The sequence below is a fragment of the Pseudonaja textilis genome, chromosome 14 (genome assembly GCF_049901715.1).
Source record: "Pseudonaja textilis isolate UNSWEBS1 chromosome 14, rPseTex1.2, whole genome shotgun sequence".
NCBI classification, from domain to species: Eukaryota; Metazoa; Chordata; class Lepidosauria; order Squamata; family Elapidae; genus Pseudonaja; species Pseudonaja textilis.
The window spans coordinates 8,096,392-8,111,726 of record NC_142003.1 but is presented as its reverse complement, the minus strand read 5'-3'; the positions used below and the strand labels follow the sequence as shown (position 1 = coordinate 8,111,726).

General features: G+C 44.0%; 1 protein-coding gene across 3 annotated transcripts in view; it reads left to right on the top strand.

Moving 5' to 3' along the window:
- Positions 1-214: 214 nt before the first annotated feature.
- CRAMP1 (cramped chromatin regulator 1) overlaps positions 215-15,335 on the top strand; it is a 41,511-nt gene continuing 26,390 nt past the window's right edge. Inside the window, exons 1-4 of one of the 3 annotated variants that reach the window (XM_026704206.2) lie at positions 215-487; positions 3,355-3,749; positions 12,104-12,297; positions 14,421-14,574. In XM_026704206.2, the coding sequence (XP_026559991.1) occupies positions 3,356-3,749; positions 12,104-12,297; positions 14,421-14,574 (742 nt within the window). In that variant the 5' untranslated portion in view covers positions 215-487; position 3,355. Of the gene's footprint in view, positions 488-2,606; positions 2,811-3,354; positions 3,750-12,103; positions 12,298-14,420; positions 14,575-15,335 lie in introns of those variants that run through there. The other 2 variants (XM_087912405.1, XM_026704205.2) reach the window with 2 other exon arrangements.

The following is a 15,335-nucleotide window of genomic DNA, read 5'->3' as shown; positions in this document are numbered from 1 at the left end:
GGCGCTCCGATTGGTCAAGCCTTTTGCTTCCGCGTCCTCCCCTCCGTTCGACGCCGACCAATGAAAACATTTGTTTGGGAGTCGGGGGGGGGTTGGAAAAACAAAACAAAACAACCCTCTTTCCCCCTCCTTTCCCCCCCCTCTCCCCCCCTTTCTCTTCTTGCCTGTCTTTTTTCTTTCTTTCTTTCTCCCCGCCCCCTTTGGAGGCGGGGCTTGTCGAGCTCTCTCCTCTGGGCCTGCCGGGCTCGCGCGCGCCGGGTCTCTCTCTCCCTCTCTGCCCCCATCTGTGCACGGCGGCGCGTGGCAGCAAACGAGGAAGCGGAAGAAGAAGAGGCAACCGGGGAGCTCGCGGGGCAGGCAGCGGGTGGCGTTGCCAGGCGCCCGCCGGCCCGCCGAGGGGTTGCGGGTCGGAGAAGCCGCCCAGGGCGGCTGCCGGGATCGGTTGCCCTGCCGCCGCCGCCGGTGCCGGAGGATCCCCATGCATCAGGTATAGGACCAGGCCCGGCGTCTTGCATATACCCGGTAGTGTGTGTGTGTGTGTGTGTGTGTGTGTGTGTGTGGTCGTCTATGGGGAGGTGTCTCCTCGCCCTTCCAGCCCGGTCTGTAAAGCAACGCTGGGTTGCTGCAACCCCCCCATCAAGGGTGTGCAATGCATATCGGCTCCTGGGATTGACTTTCGCCTTGCAAAGGTTGGATAATCCCGGCCGGCGGGGGCGCAGAGAGGAGATATAATAACAATGGGGACAACCCCCCCCCCCCTCCGCCCTGGGCTGGGCTTCCTAGGAGAGGAACGGTAGCTTGCACGGTGGTCAGCTTCACCGAGGAAGCGAAGGAGGGGCGTTTGCATTAGGAAAGGGGAGGAAAAAAAAGGGAGGGAGAGGTGTCATCAGAGGGGAGGGAATATAAGCCGTGGCGGGAGTAAATATTGACCGACGTAGTATATAGTATGGTGGCAGAGCAGAGGTATCGGTGCAATGGGAGGAAAATGAGTGGGGAGGATGCGGGAAGGGATGGAAATCTGGCAGCCGTGTGAAAGGGGGAAGGAGAAATGATCAGATAAAATTCAATTATTTTTTATTATTATGCAGTTGGGCGTGTTCAGACGGGCCAGTTGTTCCAGTCTGCTGACAATGCCACTTCCCCATCTGGGATATCATTCCCTAAGATATCTAAACAGCAATATTAAAACAGAACATTCGTGATTATTTCAGATTATCTTTAATATGCCTTCTTATGGCCCGTGGATTTGTTTCTCTGCTTCTGTGGAACCGGGTAGCCAGTTCTGCTGATCCCTTGATTATCATGCTGGATGGTTTTCTTGTGCGGCCATTTTTGAAACTATTTCAAGGCTGAACTGAAATGTCTGTCCCCAAATGAATAAAACGCGCAGCAGAGAATGTGATTGTAAAAGCTCATTGCCTTCTAATGCTTTTGGGCATTTAGTTCCAGGGAAGTTGTAGAGCTTCCATCTTGGTATATTCGGTTTTGCAAATGGGCACAAAATAGAATATTTTGCATTCAAGTGCTCCCAAGTGAAGCTTTTGAAAGGAATGTATATGCACTGTTTTCTTGGAAGGTTATTAATATTCTTTGGAGGTGCTGAGTCTTTTGGCTAAAAGCAACTTTCTACTGCTGGTGTCCTTGTTATGCTGGTGACTAGCCCTTTGCCAATGGGTGTATTGTGATTTCTAATTGAAAATATCCTTATGTGTGCTTGGTGGTAAATAAGGACCACTTTAATTCTCAATGTACCCCGAAGAGTGCTTAATTTTTCAGGGTATATTTCCAAATGTCTGATACTCATATGAACTGTGATAGAAGTTGAAAGATATTTTGCTTTGCATCTTTTCCAGTGTTGTCGACTGCATGTATTTCTTTTTTTAAAAGAGAAGGGGTGGTTTATGTGGTTAATATCAGTTCGCAGGTTTCCCCCCTAGAAGGTTTTTTTTTTTCTAAAAAAAAAAAGCAATAACCCAGGGATATAATTGTCAAAAGAAAAAAGTCATGTTCAAATATAGATTACCCCTTTCATGAAAACCTGGCAAGTGAATGGCTCCTGGTTTGAAAAAATGGCTCAACGGAGCCTGGAATCTAAAAGGTTGGGCAGCCATTTATTCCCAATAGTGAAGAGGGAAGGGAAAGTGTTTAGACCTCCCTTGCAAAAATAAAATTCTGAATTCTAACCCACACTAAGTTGTCTTTACGCCCACCCCCACAATAACGCCCCCCACCCATAAAGCTTCTCTCCACCTTTCCAATGCAAGAGTAATAAGTAAGTTCACTAAAAGGGGGTGGGTGGGAGACAGTGATGGGGTGAGGAGGGGGCTGGCCCTCCTAGGCGGGGGTGCCTTCTGCACCCCCAGACCCCCCCTCCCCAACACAACTCCAGGCTTTTGTTCGTCTCCCTCCCTTGCAAAAACAGGAGTTGCGCGTGCCTTTTTTTCCCCAAGGAAGGGCGCGTCGAGAAGAGGGGGCTTCCTTTTTTTTGCTTTTTGAAAAGCGGGGTGGGCGGCAAAAGAAGAAGAGTTGGAAATCTTTGCACTGTCTCTCTGCACCCCCCCCCCAACCCCCGTCCGGGAGAAAGAGAGAAAAGGAGGGAGACACATACACACACACTCACAAACACACACACACACACACCCAGAGGCACAGGCAGGCGCACACCCTCGCTCGCAAAGAGAGGAGGAGAAACTGCTGCTGGGTTGCTGCAGCGAGGATCATGAATGCCCCCCCTTCGGCAGCTCGCCTCGCCTCGGCTCCATGGTGAGGAGAAGGAAGAGCCCCCCCGGCCCGGCAGACCCGCACCATGGGTAGGACGGGGCGGCGGGGGTCGCTCGGCGGGGGACGGGGGACCCTCCACCCGCGCGCTCCGGCCAGGCCGCCTCTGCCTTTTCTGCCTTGCCCAGCCACTTCCCCCCCCCTCCCCACGACTTGGGCCGCTTCCCCGGGCTCGGCTCCGGAGGGTCTCCAGCCCCAGGCAACCACGTGTGTGGGGGGGGGGCGCCCGGGTGTGTGTGTGTGGGGTCCCCTTGAGCCGGGCTTCGGGGCCCCCCGCGGACCCTCCTCCGCCCGCGCGCTCGGGTCGGGACGAGAGATGGGAATGGAGTGGCAAACAACGGCGGCCATGTTGAGCGGAATGTCTGCGGCGAAACTTCTCCCCGCGGGGGATGGGGGGCGGGGGCGGCCGGGCCGGGCCTGGGGAGGCCTCGGCGATGGGGGGAGAGACCCCCGTGGGGTGGGGAGGGTCCCTCGGCTGCCGGGCCCGGGGTTTGTTTTGGGTTGTTTTTGGGCCGCCAGCCTCACCCTCTTCTTCCTCCTCCTCCTCCTCTTCTTTTCTTTCCCCCCTCCTGCCAGGATGACAGTCAAGCTGGGTGACCACAGCAGCAGCGTTGGAGCCTCCGAGGAAGGCCTGAGGAAGCTGGGCAAGCGAGGAGCCGCCGGCGAGGACGAGGGGTGCCCTGAAGGAGGAGGATGTGGAGGAGACGGGGCCAAGAAAGGCGAGGAGGAGGGGACCCCTCAAGGAGAGACGAACGGGGGTCCCTCCTCGGGAGTCCCAGCCTCACCCCCGGCCTCGTCCTCCTCGGGACCACCACCGGCAGCCCCTGGCCACGACCAGCATCACTTCCTCCGGTCCAGCGTCCGGCCGCAGAGCAAGAGGCTGAGGAAGGATCCCCAGGCATCCTGTGCAGCGGCCAGCAGTGGAACGGGCAGCAGTGGGGGCAGCGCTGCCCCCACGGGAAAAGGAAAAGGTGGGTCATACATGCAGACCCCCCACACCCCATCACGCTGGACATGGGTCACACATGCAGACAGACCATCAGCCGCCACAGCCAATGATAGTTCATACAGAAGGAGAATCCGGGTGAACCCATCACTTGGGAGCAGACCCCAAAATGTATATTATGGGGGTACAGGTGATTTGTCAGACTGGGGTTTTCTTTTCCACCCCAAATTGATCTGGTGGGGTTAAAATCCACCCAGAAGGCTTGGATTCAAATTGGGAAATCCGTTTAGATTGGGAGTGTTGCTTGGTTGTGCTATTCCCGCTGCTTGACTTTTTTTTTTAGTGATTTTGGTTTTTTGTTTTTATCTTCCTTGGATGCTCGAGGTTTAAGTTGGCCCACTCTCGGGTCTGAATGAGTCAAGAATTTAATTGATTGATTGTCGTTATAATCAGCCTTGATAATCTTAGAAGCAGCCTCCTTTAAAAGCCTCAATCTGATCTTTTGGATTGCTGCATGGTGATTGAGTTCCATCGTGGATATATCTAGCATCTGGCGTCCCTGGGCACGGCCTGGTTCTTAGTCAACAAGTGAGTCGCGATGTTTTCTTGTCCATTTCCAGAATATAATTTTTGATGCTTTTCGAGATGCGAAAAGAGAAGCCGTTTGAGTGAATCTGATGTCTCCAGACTGGGAATCTCTTGATCCATTTTTTTGTTGTCTTTAACTGATGGATTGTATAAATTTCTGAATTAGAATCAACTGAGTTAGGGTGGGTTTTTTGTTTTTGTAATCACCAATATTGGTTTTTTGATTAGGGTGCAGTGATAAGTCATTTCCATGGATTTAATTATTTCAGGGTTGTTTTTAATTAACCAGTTGCATTTATGGAAATGGAGATCCGTAGGACTTCTATAAAATGGTCTTCACTGGGTCCTTTTATTAAAAATGTTTTCCCAGATGAACTAGTATATTCAATGGGAGAGATAAATAGCTATAGAGATGTCATTGGAGATGGTTTTTTTAAGACAGCCTTCTACAACTTTGGAACATTTGTTTACGAGTCAAAATTGTAGAATCCTTTATGGGATATTTTTGGCAATAGGGCAGAAAATGTTGATGCCACATCAGATTTGACATTAATCATTTTTGAATAACATGTAGTGAATGATTTCATAATAGGTGACTTGTGGAGTTTTATCCTCAAAACTGGATTGTGTGAATCCATCCAGTTTTCAGTTATTTAGTGAAGGGCAGTTAAATATATCATATTTTAACATGATATACTAAACTTGTCAAAGCTCTATGAAACTTCAGCATAGTTTCATCAAAGAAATACTTTATTGTCCTTTCCACTACTAAAACATTTGTACTCACATTTATTTCCTGAAATTCTTTCATCCTAATGCTATAGGCCACTTAGTGTAAACATGTACATATAGTGGAAGTGAAATAGACATCACAAAGTACCTTTGCTTTATCTGATTATAGGAAGTGCTACTTCCTTATGTGGATGTGTCTTTTTGGAATGCAACATTTCACTTAGATGTACCTTATGACAATCTAAGATCAACATATATGTACTTATTAATTTCAAAAGAAGCCTTTGCCATATTCAGCATCCTAGATCTAATTCTTACAGTTAGAGTCAAGGAAAGATGTTTTTGACAACATGGACCTAGACTTCAATTCCCAGAATTCCCCAAACAGTGTACCCTTTACAGAGAATTGTGGGAATGCAGTCCTAAGTGGGAAACCCAGGTATAGACGAGTACAGGTATTTTTTCCAGAGTGCTGGATGGAAAATTTTCATTTGCTGCCTAATCCTTCTAACTGGAGCCTAAATCTTGCGTATTCCGCAAGCAGAGTCTATGCTGCACAATTGAATTCAATACATTTCTGCAGGACTCCTCTTGGAATGAATGGAAATTCTACCATACTGTGGAGTCCTCAGTGCTTTCTAAACGTGGTTATTTTCTTGCAGATTTTTCATTACCCAACCAGGAAACATCTTCAGTGCTAGGACCGTCTTCTACCATAACATGGCTGCATGTTAATACAGCCTTATTTTTTTTAACAGCGTAGTTAGGAATGTATAAATTTGGAGCTGGTTTCTCATCCTTGAGATAAATGTAGTGAAAGCGGTGGTGGTGGTGGGAGTCTTACTTTTTTTCAACAGAACAACATGCTTCAGCAGTTGCAAGAACAGCCAGGAAAGTGCTTGCATTTCCACATGTCTTTGATGTGTTGAATCTGATAATGAAGTAGGCTACTTTAATCACGAATTAACAATGAAACGCATCTCGTCCAGTGTAGGACAGGGGTCTTCAAGCTTGACAGCTTTAAGACTTGCGGACGTCAACTTCCAGAATTCCTTCTCCAGTCACGTTAGCTCGGGAATTTCTGGGAGTTGACGTTCACAAGTCTTAAAGTTGCCAAGTTTGAAGACCCTTGGTGTAGGAGGTAAGGGAAAATAAATGAATGGAGGCACGGCGTCATTTCAGGTTTTCATAACAGCACAGTATCCTTGTGAAGAAGTTGAAACTATAATTTGGGAGACTTAATGACTGTCCCTGTTTGAACCTTGAGAGATTAACAGGGACTTTGAGCCAGTCAGACCCTGTCAATTTCCTTCACAGGTGTACCGTGGGAATAAAAGGAAGGGACGGCCCAAATTCTACCTATACCACTCTCCACTGCCAGAAAAATAGAAGGAAATAAATGCAATACATATGCCATGCCCAATAGTTTTGTAACTTGCACACAGGTGAATATTGGATCAGAAATCTTTCAAGTGAAGTTAATGACAATAAGGTTCCCGTTGGTCATTTTGGTGAGATAAGGAACAGATCATTTCCAACATCCTCCTCCCAAATTTCACTGATACTCTTTTCTTGCATGCTAGTTAACTGGAATAATCTTGATTTAAGTGATTGTTCCCTCTGCTTATATTTGAGGGGAATTGTAAAAGAGGAGAATTATTTCCCCCAAATAAGAGATCTTACTCCTGCCTGCCGTTCCTCTTTTTTCTGGTATATCTTTTTAAGGACGTTCCTGTCCCTGCAAAGGCTGTTTTGAGGGCTTATCCAGTATAGTTTTCATTAGTTTAAATTGCGAGGTGATGGTAGAATTATTCCTTTTTATAGGCATATAAACTCCCAATTTACTAAGGTTTTATATATGGCATGATTATCGTTATTACCTTGGCATTGCTCCATTTCTAGCACAGCATTCATATTTCTACTTAACCGAATCATGGCTTACTTAACCCGGCATCTGGACTTTTCGTATCCTATCCAAGTAGAAGTCAACCACATTGGATAGATCCACGTATCATTCTTTAATTTAGGAGAGGAAGCTTGAGGCAGCATGTCTACATATTTGTAAGGCACTTGGGTGAAAGATGGGAAAATTTGAGGCTCGATGTATTGTGTGATCGCAACCATTATGGGCCACACAAATGGTCTCTCTCTCTGAATAGATAGGTATTTGATTCCTTAGTGAGCATTGTCCAATTTTAGGTATGTTTATTTAGAAATTCTTATTTGGATTCGCCCATCATATTAAGCCACACTGTGGTTTGCTTGATTTGGGTTTAATTTGTTGTGTGAACTTATCGGCTGTGATTTGTTCAATAGACTATAGTTTATTCAATGTGTGAAGCCTGACATTAAATGGAATAAACCAATATTTGTGCAAGTGTAGTATAGAGGAAGGTACATTTTATGGCATACACACACACTCTCTCACACACACACACAGTTTGATAAACCTCATGTTACACATCAGTTTTTTATTAAGACTATAACTCTTTCTTAAATAAACAGATGCTTTAAAATGTCAGCGTTTGCCGATACCTTCGACTATTTCAGTCCTATTTCAGTCCGCTTAACATTTTTACCATTTTTTAAAAAATATTGCTGACAGACCTTTAAAAGAAAGTGCACCGAGGGTTTGTACTTCAATTGAAAAGTAATATGAATTTGGTACACGTTGAGGTTTAGTTAAAAGAAAAAAGAAAACGTCCTTTGTCGAGCTTTTTCCTTCGTCCAGATGTTCACCCTTTGTTAGCCATGGTTTTGAACAGGTTCTATTTTCTTATTGAAGCTGTGTTAGTCTATTGCAGTACAAAACACCAGGACATCTTGTGGCATTTTTAAAGAGAAACAGATTTATAGCAGCAGAAGCTTTGTAAGATACAGGCTTTAGTGCTCCAAGTGTCTGAATATCATGCATGTTGCAGAAAGGTTTTGGCGTGGAATCCTTGCTTGCTTTGGTGGGCTTGGGAGTCCATTTTGTGCTCAGCTACTAGAGGACATTTTTGTTCTTTAGGGACTCCTCCTTTTAAAAACCATGGAAATGTCTTCTGGGGATGTTCAAGAGAGGTGTCAGGAGAGGAATCAACAACATGCTTGTTAAAACCAGTATTTAATTTTAAATTGTTGCTGGTTATTCCTTTCCTGCTGCTTTCTGCTTTTCCTTCGACTCTGCTGAACAGTGTCTAAACATTGGGCTAGGAAAATCTTACAAATAACTTTGTAGTCAGCAAAGAAATGCCTTATTAAAGGATCGATTCAATATGTCTAAAGAGAGAAAAATTCTGTTTAATATTTATTACTTGCCATACCTAGAAGGAGAACTCCTCTGATGTAAAAATTTCAACATTTAACTCCTTAAATTATTAACCTTATTAATTGCTTCTAATGAATGCACGGTGTGTATTCTGAATGCAAACTATTAGGCAGCTGTTTAATGTGAAACCAACCGATTGTGAACTGTCTTTTCCAAAATTTTGAATATTTGGGAGAATTCTTGATTACTATAGTTGGATGGTGTGCTTACATGAATGATCCTTATCTTTAGGTGTAAAAGACTCTTAATCCCCTAGGCATAAACTATCTTTTGAAGCTGTTCTTATGCCTAGAATATTTTGCATGGGTTGACTATTGTTTATTCTCACGTTTATGCTAGCTTATAGACCTGGCAAGATGGCTATTACAAATAAATACACTTCACGTTTATAATAATATTTCCATTATTCACTTGAGTCGTGCCCTCATGGACACGACTGAGATTGTACCACTTTTTTTTTTTTTTTTACAACCAACTTGTCAGATCTCTGTATCTGTATGCCATACATATGACACAGTTTATAGTTTCTCTGAAAGCGCTAAATTGAGTAGAAGATACTCAGGCAAAATTGTACATGGAGCCTGTGGGTTTTACACATTACAAGACGCAATCCTGCTAAAGAGCATAGAAAGTAAATCATTCAAATTGTCAAAAACCTTTGGAGTACGATCAGAAATCGGACTAGCTAAATTATTTTGTCATGATTTAAGAGTGTCGCTGGTTTGGTCTTTAAAGAGAATGGAACTTACTTTTTGGGGGACTACGAGTTCTAAATTTTACCTATGAATGGGTAGAACAATTCAATTAGCTTTTATAGTTAAATAGACAATTGCATTTTCTTGATGCTGCCTCTTGACATTTCTCACCAGTACAGAGCCTGTGCAAATTCTTCAGCACCGAAGGCCAAATGTAACGCATATCATAAGGCAGAAAAGTATACCTAATATGCTTATTCTTTGCAGATCAATAACATCAATAGGTTGGGAAAGAGACGTGTCTCATTGAGTATGTCTACCCTCTGAATGACTTCAGAGCTAGTTCCTATACCTCCATGTAGAGGCTGTTGCAATGCACTCTTTTGGGGACTCCCTAAAACTGTTGTAATACCTGTAAATGATTTGTCACCTGGTTTGTTTGACCTCATTCCTTGAGGAATCTCCCTGCCAGTTTATCATGCTGTTTTGAAAGCACGGGTGCGTGGAAATTTCTCTGTAGCTTTGACCCATTAGGTTGTCCCTAGGTAAGTGACTTAAGCGCTAGTAAACAATGCAACATGGAGTATGCCTACTCCAACATGATTTTTAGCAGCCGTGTGGTGGACTCATAACCCCTAACAACAGAAAACAATATAGGGAGCCCTCGACTTACAACAATTTGTTTAGTGACCAAAGAGACTTATGAGTGTTTTTCACATGACCGTTGCAGCATTCCCATGGTCATGTGATCAAACTTGGAACACTTGGCAACTGGCAGGTATTTATGACGGTTGCAGCGTCTCAAGGTCACATGATCCTCTTTTGAGACCTTCTGATCAGCAAAGCCAATGAGGAAGCCAGATTCACTTAACAACCGTGTTACTAATTTAACAAGGGTGATTTCTTTTAACCACTGTCTCACTAAGAAAGGATGTAAAATGGAGCAAAACTCACTTAACAACTGTCTTGCTTAGGAACATAAATTTTGGGCTGAATTGTGGTTGTAAGTCAAGGAATACCCGCATGTTTATTCATTTCATGGTGATGGTTCTAGGACAATAATCAATGTGAGCTAATATCTGTAAACTAAAACAGCCCTGAAATCTTGATAGGGTCTTTGTTTGAGCTAGAAATAAATTAACAGGACCGTGATAAAAATCAGCCAGATAATCACACGCAACCATTTCTCGCTTGTGATCTGTGGAGTATATCTTCTAACACGATACTCTGCTCAGAACAAATGGATACGTGTTGTTTGAACCATACATAAGTCTCAAAAGGCTAGACTAGGAATAAAAACAGAGGCACATATTTAAAGGCACCTGTGGATCTGTGGCATCAGCCATTCACCCACTTGGACTGGGATTGGATCATGCTGTCAAAATTAGAGCACGGGGTTTTTGTACACAAAGTCTTAGTTTTCACCACATTAAAAATCTCGTTATGTAGGACAAACTTTCCTGACCCATGGCCTCGTCTCCTAGAAAGCACGCCCAGGTTTCAACTGTTCTTGTTAAGCTTCCTAGTTTTGTTGATTCGAATTTTCTCTCCGCTTGACCTGAATTTCTCCAGTTGTTTGATAAATTGGATGGGGTTGCTCTTCCATTCAGGATTCCATCCGAAGGTGATCTCAAACAGATTGGATAATGGGCTGCGCGGGCTGATTTTTTCCCCCCCTTCCATGCTTGTGATAGAATTGAATTGAATTGAATTCTTTATTGGCCAAGTGTGATTGGACACACAAGGAAATTTTCTTGGTGCAAACATTCGCAAAGATACATCTCATCTCATTTTTTGAACTATTACCATCTGGCAGACGGTACAGGATAATAAAAACAAATAGGCTGAAAAACAGCTTCTATCCCAGGGAAGTAATTCTATTGAATTCTACTGTATAGTGCAATATTAATGCAATATCAGGGGTTTTCAATTCAGTGTATAGAAGGTGAAGGATCTGTGTTAGTGTTTATTTTCATAGTCATAATGTACACTGAAAATGGTATTTAATTTCATTGTACGAGGTGCAATGACAAAAAAGTAAAGTAAACTAAACTAAATTTTAATGGTGATAGAAGAAAAACTCATTTAAATTAGAGCTTTCAGAATACTTGAGGATGCTCAACATACTACGTGGATTTTTTAAAAAAACAATTGCATGTATGTGCCTGTCTGTGGAAGACAGCTACAAGTCTGCTAAAAAAAAAAAGCTTGGTTAATTTGCAGCAAACAAGTTACAACACCCCATTCCTGTAGACTTATTCAGCAAGAGTTGCATTGGTGTTGCTGGCAAAAGCTGGCTTATAAAGCCCTTATAAAGCAGTAGATCTCCTATGTAATTAATTACAGGCCATTGATAGTGTTTAATTACTCTGTCTTAACCTTGCAACCTCCACAACGGCCCAAATCTTTTCTTGTTCCTTCCGGAGTAAGTTGACTTCTTTGAACAACCCATGTCATTCCTTTCTCCAACCTGTGCTATGCAAAATACGTTTGTGCGATGTCACACCCTATCAAAGACAATGACGGCAGCAGTCCAGCATCATTTCATCTGTGTGTATGTGTGCCATCTTGGATTATGCCCTCAAAGCAACACAGGTGACATTTCATCCTGGGATATGCATCTCATAAATAGGAGTGGTGCAGTGGCCTAGAGTTGGAGCTCTCGCCTTACAGTCAGGAGGCTGTGAGTTCGATCCTCGGTAGGGGCAGATATTTCTCTCTCTGGTTACAATGAGAATAAATCTGCTGAACAAAACTTTGCATTGGCCATAGGAAGGGCATATCCCGCCATTAAATACCCTGCTAGCTCCATTCAGTTGCCCAGATTCCACCCTGCAGGGGATTATGGGGTCATTAAAATGATGATGATGATATACATTTATAAATAAATGCACTTTTTAGGCTAAAGTTCTTTTTAAGAGTTATATCCTGCTTTCCGGCTGCACTAAAGTTTGTGAAAAGTCATCTAAAATGAACAATGACTCCAGCATCCCATCTCTGTGCTACAATGTGGGGGGTTTGTTGGGCTGACCCTTCCCTTTTCCCGTCCTCAAGGTGCAGATAATGGCGGGACGTCATCTGGCAACTCCTCAGGAATCCCGTCCAGCACCCCGGCCGGCAGTTCGAAATCAGGTTCCAGGAACCTGAGCACATCAACCGGAGAAAAAGAGGAAGGCAAGAAAGTGAGGCGTCAGTGGGAGTCCTGGAGCACGGAGGATAAGAACACCTTCTTTGAAGGCCTCTATGAGGTGGGTGCTTTAAAACGCTGGGAACTGCTGCAGGTCTCAACTCACAGCAGTTCATTTAGTTACAACGGCACTGCCAAAAGCGATTTACGGCTGTTTTTTCACCCTTATGACCGTTACAGCATTTTCATGACCAAATTTTGGGTGCTTGGCAACTGGTGTCAACTCGTACAAAAATACTTCTGTGGTCTTTTTAGAGTTGCCAACAGAAAGGGAGGAGAGGGAGCAGTGGGCAGCTCGCATTCCATAAATGTTTTCAAAGATAGTAACTAGGTGACTGAAGTTTCTGCCGTGCAAAATTCTAACTGGAGAGCATGATTGATGACTCTTGGCTAAGGAGGTGTCCCGTTGGAGCATATGAATTATGATACACCCAGGGGGTGGGGGAAAACCAGGGGCAAGGGTGACAATGAAATGTGTGTCTCAGAGTCAGCTACACCCAGGCAACGCCGGCATGTTTACTCCTAATAAATCTTCTTTAAGTTCTGGAAGGTCGGCTCGAGACTCGTCATTTAAATGGGGGTAACTTTCGGAGCCCTGACAGCCAGTTCATAATTATGACAGTCACAGTGTCCCAAGGTTGTATCATCCCCTCTTGCAATCTTCTGACAAGTCAGTGGGGAAGCCAGATTCCCTTCGCAACCAGGTTACAAACTTAGCAACCGCAACGATTCCCTTAACAACTGCAGCAAGAAAGGTCATAAAACAGGTCAAAAAACCCCACTTAACAGATGCGTCACTTAGCAGCAGAAATGTTGTTCTCAATTGTGGATGTAAGTACTGTACATCCTGCACCAAAGACACACAGGAGCAGTCTTTTAAGGTACGCTTTAAAACCCGTCCAATATTTTCCTGTTGTGAGAAGTAGTCGAACGGTACAGGTAAATCCTCGAGTTACGACCATCATCAGGACCAGAATTTTGTCTTGCTATGCAAGGTGGTGGTTTAAATGAATTGTGCCCAACTTTGCAACCTTTTTTTTCCAGGGTGGTTAAGCAAATCACGGCAGTTGTTATGGGAATCGTGCAAATGTTAAGCAAATCACAGCTTCCTCCTTTGGCTTTGCCGGCTGGGAAGGTCGCAAATGGTGATCACATGACCCTCAGGACGCTGCAACAGTCATAAGTACATGCCTGTTACCAAGCGCCTTGATTTTGATCATGTGATGGCGAGGATGCTGCAGCAGTTGTAAATTCAAGGACCGGTTATAAGATTTTTTTTCCCCCAGTGCCATTGTAACTTTGAATGGCTGCTAAACAAACAGTTGTAAGTCAAGGAGTTACAACTGTATACTCCACTTATGTATCTAAGCAGTCTAAAATACAGTGGAGCCTCGGGTTGCAACCGTAATCCATTCCCAGACTCCGGTTGCAACCCAATTTGGTCATGTCTGGAAGCATGACCGACTGCGCATGCGTGCAGTCAAAAAAAAAACGGGCACTGAAGGGTAAATCGGTGCAGAAAGGGAATCTTTCCACGCCGATTTTGTTCACCACCCAATTTCTGAATCGTGACCCGATTAAACAATCAGGTGAATTTTTTGTTTGCCACCCGATTTGGTCGCGAATAGGAACGTTTGTGAACCTGAGATTCCACCATACATACGTTATCCCAGCATTTTGAAAGTATTTATTTTGAATGAATCGTAATCTACCAATGGTGTTTCACCTATGTTTCAGCTGCACTGTCTGGGTTCCTGGAAGTTATAGTATGAGGAAATTCACCAGAATTTTGTCTATTTAATTCTATGGTTAAATAAGATTAAATTAAATAATTAAATAAAATAAATAAATAAAAATTACATAAGATTAAGATTAAGAAGGGTAGATTTCTACCTGTGCGTTTTGTAGGATTCTGAATGCTAGCATCCAAACAGAAAACCTGTTTTCTCTAGCCATTCCGAAATAAATGTCGAAATTCTAGAAACCTGAAGAGCCTTTTGACGGATTTTCTGCAGAAAATCACACGTAAATGTAGATTTCAAACTGTCTAAGTGCTATGATGTGAAAACACATCCTTTTCCCCCAAATCTACAAACCTTTGACCCAACTCTGGAAGATGTGTGTCATCCAATTATTCTTGCCGCCTTGCTTCTCACATTGTAATATGTGCATTTTTTTTTCCAGCATGGCAAAGACTTTGAAGCGATTCAGAACAATATTGCCCTGAAGTACAAGAAGAAGAGCAAGCCCGCGAGCATGGTGAAGAACAAGGAGCAGGTCCGGCACTTCTATTATCGCACTTGGCACAAGATTTCCAAATACATTGACTTTGATAACGGTGAGCAACCCCCTGAAAGGTTGGCTTGGCTTCTCCGAATGATGGTGCAACAAGCTAGTGTACTTTAGGTTTGGACGGACAGCTGGTAGATAGGGAGTAGTAAGGAGTGTTTAGGATTTGCCCAGAGCATTCTTGTTCAGACCAATCAGGCCTCCATCCAATGGAGTTTTGCCCCATTTTATGAGTTTTCTTGTCGCACTTGTTAAGTGAGTCGCCGCAGCTCTTAAAATTAGTAGCATGGTTCTTAAGCGAATCCAGTTACCCCGTTGGCTTCGCTTGTCAGAAAGTCGCAAAAGGAGATTGCACGACTCCAGGGCAATGCAACCGTCATAAACACGAGTCAGTTGTCAAGCATCCAAATACAAACCATGTGTCCATAGGGATGCTGCAATGGTCATGTCTGGAAAAATGGTCATAACCCGCTTTTTTCAATGTCATAATTTTGAACGGTCACTAAACGAACTATCGTAAGTCAAGGACTCCTTGTATTAGTACAGTGCTTCCGTGGTGAAGGATTTGCTGGTGACATCTGTGTTGTCTGGGAGACACCCAGTTCATGCATCCCCCTTGAAGTTGCTCGCCAAAGTGGTATCTGTTTATCTATTCGCAGTCACCTGCTTTCAAACCGCTGGATCATGTGATGGGAGTGTCAGCTTTGGAAGCCATATTGAGATCAGATGCTCCCACGCTGCCACATTTGAGCCTGGGAAAGTGGGAGGGAGGAATTTATTGGAGTATATCTAGTTAGACATAATAACACT